This window comes from Physeter macrocephalus, chromosome 11 (genome assembly GCF_002837175.3).
Source record: "Physeter macrocephalus isolate SW-GA chromosome 11, ASM283717v5, whole genome shotgun sequence".
NCBI lineage: Eukaryota > Metazoa > Chordata > Mammalia > Artiodactyla > Physeteridae > Physeter > Physeter macrocephalus.
The window spans coordinates 40,965,417-40,988,284 of record NC_041224.1 but is presented as its reverse complement, the minus strand read 5'-3'; the positions used below and the strand labels follow the sequence as shown (position 1 = coordinate 40,988,284).

At 36.8% G+C, this 22,868-nt stretch overlaps 1 protein-coding gene across 1 annotated transcript in view; it reads left to right on the top strand.

Annotated features, from left to right (window-relative positions):
* Positions 1 to 22,868, top strand: part of ADAMTSL3 (ADAMTS like 3) — a 347,006-nt gene that overhangs the window by 112,403 nt on the left and 211,735 nt on the right. Inside the window, 1 exon segment of the mRNA XM_007113354.4 lies at positions 3,946 to 4,073. Within this exon segment, the coding sequence (XP_007113416.3) occupies positions 3,946 to 4,073 (128 nt within the window).

Genomic DNA, 22,868 nt, shown 5'->3' with positions numbered 1-22,868 from the left:
GTCCCCTGCATCGGCAGGCGGATTCTCAACCACTGCGCCACCAGGGAAGCCCGAGATTTACTTTTTTTTTTTTTTTTCGGTACGCGGGCCTCTCCGGTTGCGGAGCACAGGCTCCGGACGCGCAGGCGCAGCGGCCATGGCTCACGGGCCCAGCCGCTCCGCGGCTTGTGGGATCTTCCCGGACGGGGACACGAACCTGTGTCCCCTGCATCGGCAGACGGACTCTCAACCACTGCGCCACCAGGGAAGCCCTGGATGCTACATTTTAAAGTAAAAAATGAGCAGACTGCAGAGTGCGCAGAGAGAGGAGATATTCGTGAGAGAGCCGGGACAATTGAAGGTACCAGATCGTTTGAGAAAACTTGAAAACGTTTCTTCTGCAGAAGAGGGTGGAGACTCACTGTCCACTGCTCTAGAGGATGTAAGTTCCAGGCAAGCAGGTTCTGTGTCGCTATAAAGAAGAATACACAAATACAAATGTTCAGAAATGACCCTGGGGACTCTTTGCTCAGCTCCAGTGAGATTTTTTTTTTTTTCTGAGCGTTTGTGTTATCATCATGCTGCTGGCATCAAAGGGAAGAGATGAGAACTGGGTAGAAACTGGGGATATTATTGCTACTCTTTGGAAAACGAAGAATAATGAAAAGGGCAGGAGGACTGGCTGGTAGGAAATAGCAGTGGGGTTTCAAAGCAAAATCTGACCATCTTCATGGCCAAGGAGAGGAGAAAAACTCAAGGATCCCTCTTGAGATGTCAGTTTTTCTCTGTTTTCTTAGGGGAAAAATATCTTACTGATTCAACTAAAGAAACTAAATGCCTGCATTTATAACTTGCCCATTTTAGTTATTTTAGAATCAAGATGATTTTTTTTTTTTGTAAGTAAAGGTGGAGAAGTTATGGAAAGAAACCTGACTCTAACTATAAACTGAACAGATGGGATAGTGGGAATAAAAACAAATTAAAACAATATTGCAAAGAACTCTCAACTTTCATTTTAAAATATATATGATGATGGTTTTCAACTTTTCACATTCAACCTATCAGTATATCGAGTGACGAAATGAAAAATCAATTTCAGCTGTGTATATTTTAAACGTTTACCTAAATGATTTGGACTCACTAACCTAAAAGCCCAGATGAGTGTATTAAACTGCTTATTGTATTTTTTATGAATTAAAACTTTATATTAAATTATAGACAGGACACAGTTCTGTTTGGTGACGTTTAGTGTAGAAAATCGAATTGAACAGTGGTCTAATTAGAACAGTAAATAGTATGGGTTTAATAGGCCCTTATTCCCGATGACAGACTTGATCAGTTGCCAGGTATTTATTCTTTCCTTTCACTTGACTGTTGCTGAAATATTGCCTCTAGTAGGGCTGCTTACTGTGCTATAAATAGGTAGCTTGGTAAGAAGCCAGGAAACCCACTGACCGGTGAGGTGTGGGTGAAAATTATTGGAAAATCTCCTCCTTGCTTCCAGTCATTATTTATTCATTTCACATTTGAAGGTCCTTTCTACACATCCCTTTCTTAATTTAATTTTTTTTTTTTTTTGGTTGGATGAGGTAACTTGGCCTAAGGGCTTAAGGAAGTCTGTGCAATATCTAGTTGAGTCCCATGCTTCGGTTTATTAGTGTATGTCAGGGTTTCCTTCATAAACTCTCCTGGTTTCCAACTTAGAACTCACCTATTAAGTCCTGTCTGACTTGAGCTTTTCTGTATGTCAACAGGATGTGGTTTTTTTTGTTTCCTTGCTTGTTTTCAATTAAAATATTAAAGTGTTGGCTTAAAAAAAAACTTAAAATTCAGAGACAAAAGAACAAAAGAATTTTAAATTTCCTAGCACCTGGAAGTAGCCACTGCTAACATTTTAATTAACCTCTTACTCATTTTCCTAGGCATGTACACATTTACCTGTATTAAAGATGATATAGGCTTACCTTCTTCTCTAATGATTGCCTTTTACCCTCAAAGTTTTTTTTTTTTTTTTGGCTGCGTTGGTTCTTTGTTGCTGTGCGCAGGCTTTCTCTAGTTGCAGTGAGTGGGCTACTCTTTGTTGCGGTGCACAGGCTTCTCATTGCGGTAGCTTCTATTTGTTGTGGAGCACGGGCTCTAGGTACCTGGGCTTCAGTAATTGTGGCATGCGGGCTCAGTAGTTGTGGCTCTCAGGCTCTAGAGCGCAGCCTCAGTAGTTGTGGCGCACAGGCTTAGTTGCTCCGCGGCATGTGGGATCTTCCCGGACCAGGGCTCGAACCCTTGTCTCCTGCATTGGCAGGCGGATTCATAACCACTGCGCCACCAGGGAAGACCCCTCAAAGTATGTTTTAAAAGCAATTTCAAAATCCATAAATGTTCAGATAAAACTAACATCTATTATAGCACCACCTGGCTTCATCGAGTTGAATGTTTTGTCATATTTGCTTCACATCTTTTGGGGGAGGGCTGGGAAGGGAATAAAACGTTCCGTTGGCATTCCTCTTGTGTCCTTCCCCAAAAGCATGCACGCCGAGTCCTGCTCCCTCCATCCTTAGAGGCAATTTGGTGGGTTTTCTTCCGGCCCACATACTTGTACTTTTACTATGGCATTTTCATGTGGATGTTCATATACTTATTCCTTTATCTATAGGTGAAGAGAGAGAAAATGCTATGTGTGTTTTTATTTTAATGTAATTCAATCTATCAGTCTTTTGCTTTGGGGTTTCTACCTTTGTTGACACATCTAGGACACTCTTTGCTACATCAAACCTGTATGACTTTTAATCTATAGCTTTTTTAGTATTTTATGGGTTTAGCATTTAAAATATTAATTTCTGGAATATATCTGAATTCATTTTGGTGTCTTTTGTGAAGAAGTTATCTTTTATTTTCTTTTAAACCATTCATCACATCGACTTGCGGTTCTATGTTATGTCCTTATACTTGGGACTGTTTCTGGACTCTTCTCTTTCTTACCTTAATAGATCTGAATGCTTATTGCTATGCCAATTCTATACTGTTTGAATTGAGGCAATTTCCTTCTAATTTCCCTTCTTGTACAGTTTTTTCTTGGCTCTTGTAGACATTTACTCCACCAGATGAACTTTAGAATCATTTTGTTAGGGTCTAAAAAAATCCCCTTTGGGATTTTGATTGGAGTTATCATAAATTTATAGATTAATTTGGAGAGAATTAACAGTTTACAGTATTGAGTCCAGCTATTTAGGACTATGTGTTTCTCCATTTATTTGAGTCTACTTTAGGTCTCTTCGTAATGTTTTGTACATAATTTCTTTTCATATCTATATCTATCTATATATTAAAAAATTTTTAACTCCCCCTGTTCTCTTTTCTTTAGAGTATCTTGGTATAAGTCAATGATGGCAAGTCCAGAAGACAAATTAATCCAAACAGCATTCATAATTGAACTTTCTCTATTTTCTTGGACCCTGAAGCTTTATCTACTTTGTTTTCTTGGAGTGAAGCCTCTCTCAGGAGGTTCCACAAATCCTCATGCAAAAAGGTTTCTTTGGAGTAAGCACCAGTCTATATGACAGGCAATAGAGAGAATTTCTTAGGTACAAGCTGGGACCCTGCTATGTAAGTTATAAAAATGAAATAATAATAATAAACATTATTTATATTTAGCCAATTTATTTAAATTTTGGAATGATAAAATTTCAAATTTAAAACTGAGCGTGGAAGCCATCTGGATAAAACCTTTGTAAGGTGGAAAGGTACTCACGTGTCATGAATTTCCATATAAAACTATCGTGTGTGTGTGTGTGTGTGTGTGTGTGTGTGTGTGTGTGTGTGTGTTTTAATGTAGCCATTCCAAAACAATGCATTTTTAGGCAACTTTAGTCTTTGTGAACGGCTTAGAGTAAGACTCTGGAAAAACTGGGAAAGCTTTTGGGATATTGCCAGCATTTTGTCTATAATTTATTGCGTTTTTTCACTTTACAGACTTCAAGAAACACTCGTTCGGATGAAGATAAAGGTAGCAACTGGGATGCCTGGGGTGAGTGGAGTGACTGCTCCCGGACCTGTGGGGGAGGAGCGTCCTATTCTCTGCGGAGATGTTTGACTGGCAGGTAAGTGGTGGCTTTTCCTGTTCTTCTCTGTGGGGTGTCAGCGCCTTTGCGTGGGTGAGGTTGGGAAGACAACTGGGCTGCTTGGCTTTGGAAGGTACCATGATGGTAGTGTAAGTTCCCAAGTTACCATATTTAAGTTACCTCAAGTTACCATATTTAAATAGTAATGGCCGCATTTTCATGAGTGTGGCCATACCTCTCCACGTGAGACTCCCAGCTTGCAGCAGCTGGGGCACTACACACTTTGGGCTTTAAGGGAGGGGAGGCCGGCATGATAAGTCACTGGCCCAAAGTTGTTGAGACTTGGGGTAAGAGGTCAAGTCTTCTGTGTTCCACCCTGTTGCCATTTTAATCACTTTGGGTTCACTTTCTCTGAGCAACCCATTGATTAAGAAGGTAATGCAAGGTCTGGGCTCCCATCTTAGAAATGTTGATGTTAAGCAACATTTGTTAAAATGTAAGATCAGCTTCTTAAAAAATAAACATACATTGTAAGAAACCCACAGTTATCATTGCTCTTGAGACAATTTGAGGTTAATTCTTCACGGGGTAGTGTCAATCCTAGCCAAGGATTTTTACCTGAGCTCTCAGGTAAGACAGAACCCCAAGTGGATGGAACCAGATATGCTGGTTCTGGATAAAAGAAGACTCCAAGATCATGGCAACCAACTTCAGTTTGGGGATGTTATCCGGTGGAAGAGGGAATGGATGTTCCCTGAATGTGTAAGGTATAGAGCAGAAATGCTCTGGATTCCATCAGGGTCGCTGTTTTATGGCATATTAAAGAGTAACCACGTACATTCTCATTTCCTTGAGACAGCACAGAACAGGGCAGATGTGAGACTGTAGACATGGCCTTTGAGAAGGAGGACACTGAGTCCACTCCAGGAAAGCATGGGAAGGCTTCTGGAGTTAGTGTTGGTGTCATTATCTTAGGGCAAGTTCTGACTCAGAGCTTGGAACCCTAAGTAAATGGTTGCAGAACTGAGTCCGGGGATTAGTCTCTCAATGACAAAGTGGTATAGCTGCTTCTTCTGTGTTACCTTGGTGAGGAAATAAAGGCCCTCTAAGTGTGTCATACCATATGGATGTTGTGTTGTACCGGGATATATTTATCCTGGTGAGGTTTGTAACAGGGGGCCTGTGCTCCTGTGGGCAAGGGTCAGGGAGGGTCTTCTTAGGTAGGGAGCAAGTTCTTACCCACTGCTGGTCAGTCATTTGAGGGAGAGGTTTCCAGCATGGATACTGGCATGGGAAGGTGAGATTTTGGCCTCTCAATCCAAATCTGAGAGATCTGAATAATTTGCAATGAATGGTAGGGTTCAGGTGGGAAAAGAGTAGGGTTTATTTGTGTTTGTCTTTTCTTTATGGTATGTACCTCCCCAGTCACCAACTAAATATAAAAGCCAAACCCCTCATATTAGAGCATTTTATGATTCCTTGACATTCATCCCTCATGCCCTGCCCTCAAAATATAAAAATCCATATCCTGTGATAAGTGGCAAGGTAAGTATTAGGAGTAATAGAAGGGATGAGACTACTTAAGCTCAAAATTTTGAGCTCAGTCAAGGTTCTATTTGAATCACCGGTATAAATGGTCCTTATTCAGCATAAAGCATCACTTAAACAACAAAAATTCCATAAATTCTACTTATCCACTGGCAAAAGAGATAAAGGCAAAATTTTAAAAAAGGTGGTATGTACTTGTATCTGTTAAAAAGATTTAGAGGACTATATCAATATTAAGGACCATAAATGGCCACTTTCATCTTGTTGTCATACAACCAAAATGCTTCCATGTCTGTTATTTTATTAATTTAAAAAATTACTTTGATTTTGCCTAGAATATGACTTTGCCAAGTGATCTATCTCAGTGTGTGTGTGCATTTGTGTCTTCTGTTTCCTAAACGGGGTCAGCTGCTACGGGAAAGCCTTTGGGGTAGGAAGGGCTACTGCTCAGTCTCTTCTACCTTCTCTGTACTTACTCAGAAAAGGAGATTTGGGCAAGAGGAGAGAAGGAGGAGGGGAGTTCTGCCTTGACTTTAGTGACCAGGTATTGATGTTCTCTGGTTTAGTAGGTGTTTAAAGCCAGCTTCATCTATTGTGAGCACTTTGATGGATTTTTCTGAGACAGTGTCTCCTCCTTCCCCCCAGTCCCTTGGGATCCTTGCCTGCAATTCGCTTGAGATGTGGTATTCGCAGTCCTCTGACTCAGTGACATTGCTCTTTCCTAATCTTGGACACCTAGACATACTCCCAGCTTCTTCCTGTTTATGTCTACTCACCCCCTCAGCGGCTGTCTTGGTATGTTCGTTCCTAAGACAACCCGATGCTGGCTCTCTTGCATGCGGCCCACATCTGGTTCACTGGAAACCCTCCTGTGAACTTTGCTAAACAAACTCCCCAGTTCTAGGAGCCAATGCAGCAACACCTGCTCTGCTTACACAGGCCACTGCAGCTGTGCTGTCAGCCCTTAAACTTCTCAGGTGTGGATTAGACACCAACCAACTGCAAGAGGCACGTGTCAGCTGGTGTCCCTAAAATTTCTTCCTCTCAATTGGGGGTTAGCCGATTGAAGCCCTCATCCCTTCTGTTTCTGTTGGAGCAGGGTGAGGGGTAGGATCATAGCATAGATTTCTCAAAGAAATCTTCAGAAATCCTTATACTATCTAAGTCTCCAGCTCCAAGATGCTTTCTGTGCCTTGGTGTGGGTAAGGAGTTTAACAACTGTGAGTTAAACTAACACAGAGCCTGTCCTAATGGTTCTTATAATCTAGGGGGACAAACAATAAACAAGTATGTAATCAAATTATGTGTAATTAAAATTTGTGGGCTTCCCTGATGGCGCAGTGGTTGAGAGTCCGCCTGCCGATGCAGGGGACACGGGTTCGTGCCCCGGTCCGGGAAGATCCCACATGCCGTGGAGCGGCTGGGCCCGTGAGCCATGGCCCTGGAGCCTGCGCATCCGGAGCCTGCGCTCCGCAACGGCAGAGGCCACAACAGTGAGAGGCCTGCGTACCGCAAAAAAAAAAAAAAAAAAAAAATTTGTGTCAAGGGGGTAGATAGCACCTATCCAGGGAAATCCTCTGTGCTGAGGGTCTATGCTGAGACCCAACTGCTGAGGGGAAGTCAATTATATGAAGGGTGGAGGGTTATGGGACATAAAATCCAGATAGTGAGGCCAGCATATGTAAAGGTGCTGGAGCAGGAAATGAAAAGCAGCTTTTATGCCTAAAAGACAATAGACGGGAGAAAGCAGAATGGGCCAATGTTGAAGAAGAAGGTAAAGAATCTGATTCTCAGACTTTTGGATTTCAAATACTAGTAAATTGTTCAAAAAAAGCATATTTGGAACTAATATAGGTGGTCAGTTTTTTATTTGGTCAAATAAAGACAAAAATAAAAACAAACAAAAAACTCACCTATGGTCTACCATCACAGACTTTTCAGGAAAGAATTACAATCAGAATCATTTCATTTTAACATTAAAAAGTAGGACATAATCTTAGATTGAAAGACCTGCCTTTAAATTGAATTCATGTAGCTTTATAAAAATTTACTTTTTTGCCCTTATTTGTCTCACTCCACTTGGTCCATACTTTGGATGTAATAAAAACTATTACAGATATTAACAACTTAATGATGGGTAATTGGGAACCAGAAATTGAGGAGTAAAACATAATCATGGACTTAGAACTTGAGACTGCAAGATCCCTGCAAGTAAGCGATATGCAGAAAAATGACTTTATCTGAGCCACATTTTTCATCCTAGTATTCACCAATTTTTAAGCAGTAAGAGGCAGAAGAGCCAAGCAGAAAGCAGCTGCTAAGAGGCTGAGAAATTAAGCAGATTTACTGGCAGTTTCATAGTCCTGGGACATAAAAATTTGAGTTCAAAGCCCTGGTAAACATCTCAGATGATCAGTTTGTATCCATGAAGGACTATACCCTAGGAGAAAGGGAAAACCAACCCTAAATAGACTAGCTACTACAAAGACTGAAACCTAGTCTTGAATTAGCTCAACACTAATTTGAGTAATAAAATTTGTTGTTATTCCAACTGCCTCCAAGAAGCTTTAAAAAAGACACCCTGGAGGAAGATGACACCAACCAGAGATTATACAAGTTTTTATAGATCATGCCAATGATTCAATAAAACATTGCCAATCTTACCATGATACAAGAGCCAGAGGAAAAACAGATGATAGAAACAGGTACTAGAGTTATTGGACCTGTGTGTTAACAAAACAAAACAAAAACCCTGTAATAAATATTTACGAGAATAGATAACAGAATACAGGATTTCACCAGAACACTGTAATCCATAAAATTGAATCATATGGGAATTTGCGAAGAGAAGCAAGTGATAACTAAAATTATGAACTAAATAGATGGCCATAATAGCAGATTAGAAAAGTAGAAGAGAGTATAGGTTTGTAGAAATATCCAGGCTACACAGAACGTAGAATAAGGGATATATGGAACAAGATGAAAAGGTCTAAACCATGTATAATTGGAGTCCTAAAAGGAAAAGAGAGATAGAGAGTAGGGTAGAAGTACTATTTGAAGCGATAGTAACCAAGAAGTTCCCCAAATTTCCAAAAGTTATTGCTATAAAGATTTCAAGCCACAAATTCAAGAAACTCTGCACACCCTAAAGAGAATAAATATGCATAAACACATTACGGTAAAATCTTAAAAGAAGCCAGAGAGAAAAGACACATTACCATCAAAGGAGAAAAGATAATGTTGACTGCTAACTTCACATTAGAAGATAATGAAATTACGTAACATCTTGAAAGAAAATAACTATTACAATGGACTCCTCTATCTAGCAAAAATATCCTTCGAGTGTGAAGGTGAAATAAAGATGTTTTGAGACAAACAAAAACTGAGATAATTCTTTACTATCTGGCTTGTGCTAAAAGAATTGCTAAAGGGAATTATCCAGGTAGAAGGAAAATGATCCTATAGGATAATTATTAAAAAAATAAGAGCAATTTAAAAAAAATCTACTAATATGTTTATATGTATAACTTACGTGTATGTATGTGTATATGTGTGTGTGTGTGTGTGTGTGTGTGTGTGTTTATCTCCAAATATCAGGGATCTAGATTAGAATTAGGGTTTTATCAAGTCCTTTGTTAATTCAGTTCTCACTCTCCATGGGAAAAATGCCTTTCTTCTGTTTGGGTAAGAATCATTGCTTTAAATCTATTGCAGCTTTGTATCAATATGGAGAATGAATAGAAGCTGCAGTGGAAGGCATTTGTGGGAAGGAACATTGCCTTTCTGCTAATGAATTTTTGTGGCTTTCCTTTATTTGGAGATAGTCTCTGCAGTACCTACACTTCCCTTAACCCTTCCAGAGTACCCCAGCCCGTACAGGCACTGAGTGTTTCACAGGGCCCCCTATCCAGTTGGATCTTACATGCATCTACATTTTTGTCTTATACTAGCCACTCCCACGGCATTGATTGCCAGAAGTTCTGGCTACATCATCTGTCCATTTGATTTAGTGAGTATTGGTGGGTTCTCCTGTGGATCTGTTCCACTTACTTCAAAGGCAGCCTTCTCTTTTGTGTATAGTGAATAGTATATTTGTATACCATCCTTTAATTTAGTCTTGTTCGCAAGCATGTTGAAGTTTCTGGCTTGTGTATAGCCTGTATGAATTTCCAGCTATGATGGAGAGTTGTTGACCTATTAATATATTAATATACTTTGTTGGTCATTTCACTAGGCATTTATAAGGCGGAAAGAGTTCAATATATGTTCTTGGCTTACCATCACTATTTACAATCTTTCATTCTCTCTTTTCTTTTATGCTTTTTTTTTTTTGCTGAAATTTTACCTCTGGTAATTTGGAAATATATATATATATATGTACATATATATGTGTATATATATATGTACATATATATGTGTACATATATATCCTGTTTTTATATTACTGATGATTAAATTTAAGATGTTTGAAAGCCATACTTTAATAATTGCTTTATAACTGTCAATGCCAGTAATAAAATGCTAGTTTCTTTTGATTTATATTTGTAAGCTGATGCATATTTTATGCTTTTATTCTTCATTCCTACTCTTTGGGGCTTTGTTATTATAATCTGGGATCTTATACTCAGTTTCTTGGCACCATTTATTCCCTTTATATCTTTTCTTTCATAATCATATTTCAAACTATTGTTGAAACTTAATTGTGTTTGTGTGCATACATTATTTCAGTGTTCATTGTCAGTATTTTCAGTTCTTAATTCCGAATCATCACTTTGTTGGCAGGGATATGTTTTGAGCTGTGCTTCTGGAATTTTAATGCACATATGAATCACCTAGGGATCTTGTTGAAATATAAACTTTGATTCAGTAGGTCTGGAGTGGGATCCAAGATCTTTCATTTCTAACGAACCCCCAGGTAATGTCAATGCTGCTTGTCCATGGACCACACTTCAAGCAGCAAGACTTTATAGCCTTCTTAATTTCAGGAAAAAGTTGTGGGTCTTATACTTTATGAGTTCTTATATAATATATCAGAAAATGTCTTTCTCTTGACTTCACACATAAACAGTGAACGGCTTATTTGGGTATAAAATTCCCGAGACACAAATTTTCCCTCTCAAGACTCAGAGGTTCTTCTTCCATAAGGTTTGGTATACAGTGTTGCTCACTGACCTCTCAAGCTGGCTTAATTTTTTTGTCTTCTTTGGTAGATAACCTATTTGTTCTCCCTGGCTGCCTACAGAAGGCTGTATTCTTCCCTCAGAAGTTTTACAGTGTTGCATCTAGCTATCAGTCTCTTTTCATTTATTTTTCCTTGGCACATGGTGGCCACTTTTGTTGTACAGATTTAGATCTTTCTTTATTGTAGGAAAAATTTTCTTCTCTTGTATCATTTACTGTTGGTTCTTGCCTCTTTATTCTGTCCTCTTCTCCATGAACACTTGTTATTTCTGTTTGTCTTCTACTTTTACTTTAGCCACTTTCATCTGTTGTTTATTTTCCTGTGTGTTTAAGAGTGCTTTTCAAGATCCTTGCCACTTGAATTTTTCTCTGATTTATTTTCTAATGATGTTTCAAAATGCTGCTATGGTGTATTTGTTACCTTACCTTCTTTCCTTCATTTTAAACCTGGCCCTTCTTTGTGCACCTATTGTCTTAATCATCTGCATCTTATCACATATACTTTTGTGTCTTTTTTTAGTGTGATATCTGGTTAATTCTTACTTATTCTTTAAGGTCATCCTCATTTAGGAAACCTGTCTTGACATCTTGGTCTAAATTTGATGTTCCTCTTTTGTGCTTCTTATTTTTATACTCCTTTTAGGGAAGGGACATTTACTTCACCACTCTAAGGTCTAACATCTAACATATGATTAGGACCCACACATTGTTAATTGAATGAGTAAATAAGTGAATGTGTGCTCACCTATCACTTCACACCTTTTGCCAATGCTCTTGTTTCTGCCTAAAGCATCCTTTTTCTCCTTTTGGTCAACAACACATAGTTGACCTTGGAAAGTCCTTTGACTCTCCATTTCTTCCTTAAAGCATTTGTTGGCAGTTTTTACCATTTAGTAGGTTAGGTGCAGTTCTTCTGTGTTTCTGTAGGATCTTGTGAACATACTTTTATCAGAGTGTTTATTTCATTGTGTTGTTTTTTTATTTTTCTATTTCCACAATTGAAAAAACATTTAAGGTGGCATAAATGGTGTCTTTCTTCTCTTTATTCTGTGTCCAACATTACTACTGATGTGTAGAGGAAATTTAGTATATTTTATTCCATAAATAAATAGATGAATGAATTAATAAATCCCAAGACTGATTAAAAAAGCCTGCTTGACTACAGTATGGGTCTGTGGGATAGGTAAGGATGCGTAATTTTGTGAAGTATATTGAAAGCTGTGTTGGAGAATATAGACTTTTGATGAAGATATTTTTGTTTAATTTTAATTTTTGTTGATTATTTTAAAAAAGATGTTTATGTATATATTATTCAGATATTAGACTTACTGTTTTCCTCTCTTTGCCCATTTGCCCTACTTTCTGGGAGATTTGCCTAAACTTATTTTCCAATTCTGTAAGTATTTTATCTCTCTCTTTTTTCCTCTTTCTCTATTTTCTTCTTATATATTTTTTGATCCTTGAATTTTTTTTTTTAACAAAAGCAGTCTGTCCCTGATTCTCAGATGCAGTATCTTCTCTTTTATCTCTGAGCATATACAAAGACTTTTGTGGGGCAGGGTTGGGGGGAGTTTTCTTCTCCCTGCATAATCTCAGTTCTTTCCAAATTACTGTTTTCTGTTTTGTTTTTGTCACTATATTTCACGTTAGAGACCTTTCTAAGATTTCTGGTGATCCTTATTTTGTTTTGTTTTGTTTTGTTGGTGTTGTTGTTCATGTTTAAGGAAAAGAGTTGCCAGCTTAATTTTAGGGAGATGTGGCTGGTCTATCTCATTGCCTGATGATGTTTTTAGGTATTTTATTTTGGGCTGCTCTGATTTCTCAGACAAAGATCCTCTGATTCCAATATTCTAGGAACCAAGTGGGAAGAAAGCTGGGCTCAAATTGATTTATAGGTTTATTTCACTCAAAATTCTAGGAAGGTTTTTTTATGTAGATTAAACAAGATTATTCTAAAATTTATATGGAAAGGCAAAGCCACAGAATACCTAAAACAATTATGAAAAAAAATAGAGTAGAAGGAATCAGTCTACCTGTTATCAAGACTTATACAGCTACAGTAATCACAACTGTGGTATTGGTGGTAATGGCACCTAGATCAATGGGAGAAAATATTTGCAAACCACATATCTGATAAAGGACTAGGATCTATATTAAGGACTTTAAAAATTAACAATTAAAAAAAACCCAATCCAATTAGAAAATGAGCAAAAGACCTGAACAGATATTTCACCAAAGAGGATACACAGATGTCAAATAAGTACATGAAAATGTGCTTATTATCACTAGCTATTAGGGAAATGCAAATTAAAGCCACAATCAGACATTATTTATTACATACCTATCAGAATACCTTTTTTTTTTTTTTAAGTGACAACATGAAATGCTGGCAAGAATGCAGAGAAACTGGGTCACTCATACACTGGTGGTGAGAATGTAAAATAGTACAGCCACAGGCAGTTTCTTAAAAAAATAAACATGCAACTACCATACAGCCCAGCAGTTCTACTCCTGGGCATTTATCCCAGAGAAATGAAGACTTGTTTTCCCATGAAAACCTGAGTGTTTTTAGCAGCTTTACTCATAATATCCACAAAATGGAAACAACCCAGATGCTCTTTAGTGGGTGACTGGTTAAACAAACTATAGTATATCTATACCATGGACTACTACACAGCAGTAAAAAGAAATGAACCACTGATACAGGCAATGACCTGGATGAATCTCCGAGAATTATGCTGAGGTACAAAAAGCCATTCTCCAAAGTTTACATACCATATGATCCCATTTATATAATATTATTAAAATGGCAAAAATTATAGAAATGGAGAACAGATCAGTAATTGCCTGGTATTAAAGAAGAGTTGGGGGTGGTTGGAAAGAAGGTATGACTATAAGAGGCAACTTGAGGGATCTTTGGGGTAATAGAAGTGTTCTGTGTTCTGACTGTATTAATATAAATATCCCGGTTGTGTTATTGTAACACAGTTTTGCAAGATGTTATCATTTGGGGAAACAGGGTCATAGGATTTCTTTTCATTATCTTACAGATCAATGTGATTTACAATTATTTTAAAATAAAGTATTTAATTTATTTATAAAAACACCTAGAAAGGCCAGGTAAAATAGGACATAAATCTTTTTTAGGTAAGGTTGAATGGAGCGATAGTCCATTTTCATGGATAGGAAGGCTAAATATGGTCAAGATGTCAGTTTCTCCCAACTTGATCTTTAGATCCAATGCAATCTTGGTCAAAATCCCAGCATAATATTTTGTGGATAACAGCAAACTGATTCTAAAGTTTATGTGGAGAGGCAAAAGACCCAGCATAGTCCACGCAATATTGAAGGAGAATAGTCAGAGGACTAAAACTACTCGACTTCAAGACTTACTATAAAGGTACAGTAATCAAGGCAGTGTATTATTCTTGAAGGGATAGACAAATGGATCAATGAAACAGAATAGAGAGCCCAGAAATAGACCTCTATAAATGTAGTCAACTGATCTTTGACAAAGGAGCAAAGGCAATACAATAGAGCAAAGATAGTTTCTTCAACAAATGGTGCTAAAACTACTGGACATCCACGTGCAAAAAACTGAATGTGGACACAAACCTTACACTAACTCAAAATATATAAAAGAACTAAATGCAAAACACAAACTATAAAACTCCTGGAAGATAACCTAGGAGAAAACCTTAGATGACTTTATGTATGGCAGTGACTTTTTAGATGCAACACCAAAGGCATGATCCATGGATAAAATAATTGATAAGCCAACTTCATTAAAATTAAAAACTTCTATTCGGCAAAAGGTAATGTCAAGAGAATGAGAAGACAAGCCATAGAGTGGGGGAAAATATTTGCAAAAGACATATTGATAAAGGACTGTTATCCAAAATATACAAAGAACTTGTAAAACTCAACAATAAGAAAACAAACAACCCAATTAAAAAATTGGGCAAAGACCTTAATGGACACCTCACCAAAGAGGATATGTAGGTGGCATATAAGCACATGAAAAGATGCTCCACATCATCTGTCATCAGGTAACTGCAAATTAAAATAGCGAAAGACCACTCTACACCTATTGGAATGGTCAAAATCTGGAACACTGACCACAGCAAATGCTGGTGAGGGTGTGGAATAACAGGAACTCTCATTCATTGCTAGTGGGAATGCAAAATGGTACAGCTACTTCGGAAAACAGTAAGACGGTTTCTTTCAAAACTAAACATGCTCTTACAATATGAGTGAGTGTTCATGCTCCTTGGTGTTTGCCCAAGGTAGTTAAAAACTTATGTCCACACAAAGACCTGCACACAGATGTTTATAGCAACTTTATTCATAATTGCCAAACTTGTAAGCAACCAAGATGTCCTTTGGTAAGGTGAATGGATAAATAAAATGTACATCCAGACAATGGAATGTTATTCAACACTAAAAAGACATGGTCTATCAAGCCATAGAAAGACATGGAGAAAATTTAAATGCATATTACCAAGTGAAAGAAGCCAATCTGAAAAGGCTGCATACTATATGATTCCAACTATATGACATTCTTGAAAAGGCAAAACTATGAAGACAGTAAAAAAATCAGTGGTTGCCAGGGGTTAAGGGTCGGGGGTGGGGGTGATGAGTAGATGGAATACAGAGGATATTTAGGGCAGTGAAAATACTCTGTATGATACCATAATGATGGACACGTGTCATACATTTGTTCAAACCCGTGGAATATCCAACTCCAACCATGGACCCAATGTAAACTATGAACTTGGGGTGATTAGGATGCGTCAATGTAGGTTCATCAGTTGTAGCAAAGGCACCACTCTGATGGGGAATGTTGATAATGGGGGAAGCTATGCATGTGTGAGGGCAGGTGATATATGGGAAATATCGGTGCTTTCCCTTCAATTTTGCTGTGAACTTAAAACTGTTCTAAAAAAATTATCTTAATAAAAAAACAGTAAAGTTGAACATACAAGAAATTAAATGAAATCTACAGAGCCAAAAAACAAAGAGGAAAACTGAGGGCCAGACCAGTAAGTGCATAACTGATTTTGTGCCTGCCCTGGGGATGGAGATGGGATTTACTAGTCTCTAGAACTCAGGCTTTTGAGTTTTAATTCCTTCACAGTCACAGGAGATCAAGTCTTGTGTGTATATGAGGCACAGTATAGGAACTCCAGCCCTAATTTAAAGACAGGACTGTTGAGGTCTATATACTTACTAAACAGATGGACTGGAAAAAAATAAAAGCCATACACCAACATAGGGAATTTAAATATCTTGGTCTCAACATTAAATGAAAAAAATTTTCCACTTTGGAACAATAGACCTCCCCTCCCAAGAATTTGAGGTGCATGCATATTGATCTACATATGTTATATATATTGAGTTGGATGTTTATATCCCATTTGATTGTGGAAGCCTTGAGGTGAGAAATTAATATGAAAAGTAGTCTTGTTACCCTTGACAGCCCTGAGGTTACTGCAGTAGTAAAAGATATGGAGAGACGGGTCACCAAGCCAGGCTGTATAGGATTCCTATCCCTATCAATAGAGCCCTACTTATGATAAGCTTGCAGTCTAAAATAGATAATACACATGGAAATATTTGCAGTGAATAAGCACCAGCAGGCACAGCATGGAATATTTAAGAGAGAAAAGTCATACAGTTATCTAAATCAACGCAAAAGTGGCATTTGATAAAATGAACACATTCATCATTGAAATGAAAAATCTTCTCACACTAGGAATAGAGATGTACTCTCTTAGTCTATAGAATGTTACTGCCTTTTCTTTAGCATTAGATATGAGATAAGAATGGCTACTGTCATTGTTTATATTCATTATTGTACATGAGGTCCTAGTCAGTATAATAAGGCAAGAAAAAGAAATACAAAGTATAACAATTAGAAAGGAAGAAGCAAAACTCGCATTATTCATAGACTACCTGATTTTCTAGACAGAATATCCAAGAGTATCTACACATAAAATAATAGGACTAATGAAAGAATTCATTAAGATTATTGGAAACAAGGTTAGTGCACAAATAACAACTATATACTTACACGGTAGGAAAAACTAATAAGAAAGCAAATTTCAAAAGGACACCGTTTTTGCTACTTAAAAAATATAAGGTACCTTGTAATAAATTCAATAAAAGATATACAAGGCCTTTATGAAATATTTAAAAGCTCCCCTAAATAGATGGATATATATAATATGTTCATATTAGGAAGCCTTAATATCATAAACATGCCAGTTTCTCCTAAATTATATTTAAATTAAATGTAATTTCAAGAGTCATATGGAAGTGCAAAGATAATAAAAACAATTTTGAAGGAGAACAAAAGACTTGCCCAAACACTAACATTAAAAAAAAATTTAACTATAGTAGTATGATGGGCACAAATAGGCCAATGTAGCAAAATCAAGAGCCCAGAAACAGAAACATGCATATGTAGGATTTCAAGATGTCATGAAAAAGTTGTGTAATTACACCTGAAACTAATCTAATGTTATATGCCAATTATACCACAATTTAAAAAATGGTGGAGAAAAGATGAATATTCAATACATGAGGTTCAAATATGATTATTAATATCCAAAGGAAAAATATTAGAAAATGTCAATCTATTAAAGAATAAATTCCAGGTGGATTAAAATCTACTTATGAAAAGCAAATCTTGAAAACATTTAGAAGAAGAATATATAGGAGAATATCTGTATGATCTCTGGGTAGTGAATTATTCCTTAACTAAGGCAAAAAGAGCATAAGTTGGGAAGGAAAATATTTCTAAGTTTAAGCAGGCTTTGTATTGTAAAAATATGTACTATAAACCAAAAGAAGAGCATAGAATGGGAGAAAATCTTGATAATGAATATAACCAATAAGGGATTAGTGTCTGAGATATTTAAATACAATAAAACAAAAGCAAAGCAAACTAGTAGAAGAATGGGAAAAGGATATGAACAGGAAATTCACAGAAGGGGAACCTACATAGTCAAAAACAAATGAAAATATTTACCTCATTAACAAAAAAAATGCAAAAAATACAAAGTGAGATATTTCATATTCTTCAGACTGGGAAACTTTTTAAAGTTTAAAAATGCCAAATATTGCCCTAGATGTGTAAGAACAAGAACTTTTCTGCACTACTAATGGGGGTGAAAATTGGTATTCCCACTTTAAAGGGCAGTTTGTCATTATCTGGTACTGGTGAAGCTGTAAATGCCCACAACAGAACAGTCCCACTAGGGTATATATCCCAGAGAAACGTGTGCAAATGTACCCTAGGTGATTGTATAAGATTGCTCATTGCAGAACCAACCTAAATCTTCATAGACTTATAGGAAAATTGATCAATAAAAAATAGAAAGAATTAATAAATTGAGCTATATTTATTAATTGGATTACTCTATAGAGCCATAAAAATGAATGAATTAGAGATGCATCTGTCAACATGGATTATTTCAAAAACATAGTGTTGGGACAAAAAAAAAATCAAGCTGTGAAAGGTTATGTAAATTATGATACCATTTACTTAGTTACCTCTAACCAAAGGGAGGGAGGCAGTGGAATAAGATTGAGGAGGTTTGGCAGGGGGCTTCCACCATATTTGTAATGACACATGTCTTAAAAATCAATCTGAAGAAAACTTTCAAGAAATGATGACGGTTACTGGTGTATACGTGAGTTTGCATCATTCTCCTGACCTTTTTTTGGACTTGGAACATTTCATAATAAAATAACTGTAGGAACCCCAAAACAGAACATTTCATAATAAAATAATTGTAGGAACCCCAAAACAGCTCTATCCTAAATATTGCTACTGTGTTTCGAGTCACCATTCCTGAAGTAGTTCTTCCTTGACTTTTTCATTTTTTAGGACTTACGCAGTATTCTTTAGTCTATTTATGTACACATCTTAACCTATATTTTAAAATTTACCTTTAGGCCTGGGAATCTCCAAATTTTTGCTTGCTCCCTGATCTCATCTAGTTTGAATACATGTCTGAAGCTAGGGAAGATCTTAAACCAAATATAAGAAAAAAAATAATTAAGAAAAGTGTATGGTGAGGCAATATTTGTTCTCCAGCTTGGTTCCTGGCATAAGGCCAGGCCTGTGGTGCACCCACTCTTTCCATGATTCTGATAAGAAACAGGGACAGTAACGTTATTTCTCTGCATAAAAATTAAATTAGATTACTTGAAAGGAAAGGCAGTAGGGTTGTTAATAATTCTGTCTTTCCTGCTCCCCACCTTTTAGGCAGCCCAAAACCTTACATACCCACTCCCATATTGAGACGTCTCACTGTAATTTTGGAAGTACTCTGTGATTGTTAAGAAGGAAACCTACTTCCCTTGGAAAGCTTATCAGGTCTCCTTATCCTGGAACAGCTTTAGAGACTCATTAAATTCTTCATAAATATTGAGCTTTTGTGGTCGATTTTTCTTGGAAGAGGTATGTGGAGGTGGTTACATAAAAACCAGACAAAAAGCTCTCCCAAAGCTTTAGAAGGCCTTTCAATGCCTTCTCTTTTTATCAGTGTGCCCCTTTAAATTTATGATTTAGGAAAGGGAGTGAGTGTGGCTATTTTGCTCATTTATTTCTTTGTGGATAAAGTTATTTCAGAATTTGATTACATTTAAATACACACTCAGTTCTTTTGCACTGTAAACCATATGCCAGCCAGAATGTCTCTTTCTCTCGCAGAAATTTGCAATTTGATATTCTAGTCAAGTGCCAACCATGGGAAAGACAGGTTTAAGTTAACTGCTATTTTAAAAAATTAATATATTTCTATTCTTCAAAACACATGCTTCTTAGTTTTTAAGACACTGGCATTTGAGTCAGTACATCAGCAAATGAATGCAATAAATTACAGTGCTATAAACTCCAGGGAAATTTTATTAATGTTTTTAATGTATCCTCATGTGGAATCCACATATGTTTTTTATATATTCATAAATTTATGGCTTCAAAAATCTTCAATTTCAGGGTGTTACGAATGTTGTAATGGATAGAAAATACATAATTATGAAATGATGTTCTTGAATTTTCATATACTTCTGATAACCATTAGCTCTTGCAAATAATAATTAGAATGGAATTAAAAACTTGGAAGTAATATTTCTGCAGCTCAGTTGCTTTGAGCCAAAGGAATTATTTCCAGAATAAGCTGGCAGGTTCCTGCTTGGGGAATTAGGACTCCAGTGTCCCTAACTTTAAAATAACTTGCATTTCATTTTATGCCTGTTTCATAAAGTGGCCATTCATTTTCACACTAAATTGTAACCAAAGCATTCCACATCACTGGAGGCCAGTCAGTGGGTTCAGTGTGTGTTAGGTTGGACAAAATGAAGTAGAACATGAAAAATGTCCACCAGGTGGTTGGGTTAAAAAAAAACCTTACTGCTGACTTATTAAGGGAATTTAGAGATAATCCTACTGCATCTTTATATCCACATCCTAGTACATAGTAGGTTCACCATAAGAAGTCATTGGAGAAGGAATGAGTCCAAAATGGTACTTTATATTTTGAGAATTCATGAAATGAAATGCTCCCTTTTCCATATCACTTTGCTGCAGTTGTAGTAGCATTTTTAGTAGAGATATACTTACATTTTAGGTTTAGATTTTCAGGCCCAACACTCAAGATGCAAGTTAGTGCCTCACAGTTAGGACATAGCAGATGGCAGTGGGGTGTAGACCACGACCATATGGTCTACACGGCAGGCCTGAGACACAAGCTGCCATCAGCAAATATGTTCTTTTCTCTTAGTGTTAAGTTTTTCAAAATTGGTTTTGTTTTTCATTTAAATAACTAAAATTAAACAATTACTAAAAATGCATCTGAAAAATTATTTCTGAAGTTCTAATACACTTTTAAAGAAAATGTCATTCTTTGTAAGTTTTCCACACTTTTTGTATTCCAGTATTTAGATCAATTCAAATACTCTCTTAAGCCATGTTTTTTGTAACTTAACCTGCCCCCTTGAAACTGGAATCAAAAGATTTTTAGGGTTATAAGTCAGCATAATACAAGAAGATTTTGGTTATCACTTCCCTAATCTATTAGCTGCTTTCCTCAATTGGGGCTTTTCCAAAAAAAGCAGAGTACTTCAAATTACCCTTTCACTTTTTCTGTAATTTATTTTCTTCTTTTATCCACACATAATAAGCACAATGAAATAAGTCATGTAAGTAAATGACCTTGTCCACTGGCATAGCTGTTGTTTCCCAGAAGAATGGAGTCATATTCTTTTGACCAAGAGAGAGACTTCTCCACCCTAATAAATTTTTCCTGCCAGACTCCCAGTTTGGTGCTTCTGGAATGTTTAAAATTTAATGTAGCCTGGCTGAGAGTTTAATAAATTTCAGAGTCCTATACCTCTGATGAGTCACAAAGATGGAAATATACAGTGTTAGAAACTACTAAGACTGGGTCAAACTATTGCGATAATCTAGGAAGATGTTCTAAACTACAAGTCAAGAGAACTATATTAAAAAAAGGCAACTAGTTCGACACTTTGTCTGTATTCCAGTTCAGAAATTTAAGGATCATTTAGGTAATGCTTTTGGAGGCAGCCATAGTGCTGTTCTTTTCACTCCAAAATGCCTTTCTCCTGTATACTTTCTAAATCCCATTAGGGACTGCACCTCCCAGAAAACAGATATGAAGAGACTGAGGTATATGATGCAATTGGAGCAGAGAGTTTAATAATAATATGGGAGACATTTACTCTTCTTGAAAAAGCAACCAATCAAATAATACTTAGCCAACCAAGAGTTAAAAACGCACACATGAAGAAGTCATAAGATAAAAGGAATGGCATTTGTTATACATTTCTAGATATGTTTCCTAAATGTGAACAAAAACGAAAGCATAAAGATGTTTAGCCAAGCATTATTATATAAAATAAGCAGACTCAGCAATCCTGCTTCTTAGTATTTGCCCAAGAGAAATGAAAAGTTATGTTCACACAAAACCTGTATGTGAATGTTTACAACATTCTAGTTCATAATTGCTAAAAGCTGGAAACAACCCAAATATCCAGTTGGTGAATGGGTAAATAAACTGTTGTACATACACACAGTGGAATACTATTCAGCAATTAAAAAGGAGCAGACTATGGATACAGGCAACAACATGGGTGGATTTCTTATGTATTACATTAAGTGAAAGGAGTCAGTCTCAAAAAACTATACACTGTATGATTCCATTTACATGGCATTCTGGAAAAGGCAAAATTAATGGGGCAGAAAACAGATCAGTGGTTGCCAGAGGCTGAGGGTGGAGAGAAGTTGACTACAAGGGAGCAACCTGAGGGCTCTTATGGGGTGATGGAGCTGTTACACATGTTGATTGTGGTAGTGCTTACACAGTTGTATGGGTTTGTGAAAACGCATGAAATTGTGCACCCCAAAAAAGTGAATTTTAATGTGTGTAAATTTTAAAAGTAGGGAAAAAGAAGAGGCAGAACAAATACCCACAAAAGGTAATGTCTGTAGAACAATGTGAATATACTTAAAATTCTGAAGAGTATACTTAAAAATGGTTAGGATGGTAAATTTTATGTTATGTGTATTTTACCACAATTAAAAAAATTCAAATTCAAAACTACAAAAAAATAATGTCTGTATTATGGACAATTATGTAGTCATTAAACAATTTTTTTCCAAAGAATTATTAATAAAATGGGAAAAGGCTATAGTATTAGATTAAAATGAATACGAAGTTGAATGGGCTGTATGATTTCACAGCTATAAATAAATCAGGGCAGAAACACTGGAAGATGAAATGCCAGATTATTAAGGGTAAAGGCCTTGATGATGGGATTTTTAAAATATTTATTTATTTATTTATTGGCTGCGTCAGGTCTTAGTTGTGGCACGCAGCATCTTTTGTTGTGGCGCATGGGCTCTTTGTTGCAGTGCGTGGCCTTCTCTCTAGTTGTGGCATGCAGGCTCATTAGTTGCTGTGGGCGTGTGGGCTCCAGAGCGAGCAGGCTCAGTAGTTGTGGCGCTTGGGCTTAGTTGACCAGAGGCATGTGGGATCTCAGGTCCCCCGACCAGGGATCAAACTGGTGTCCTTT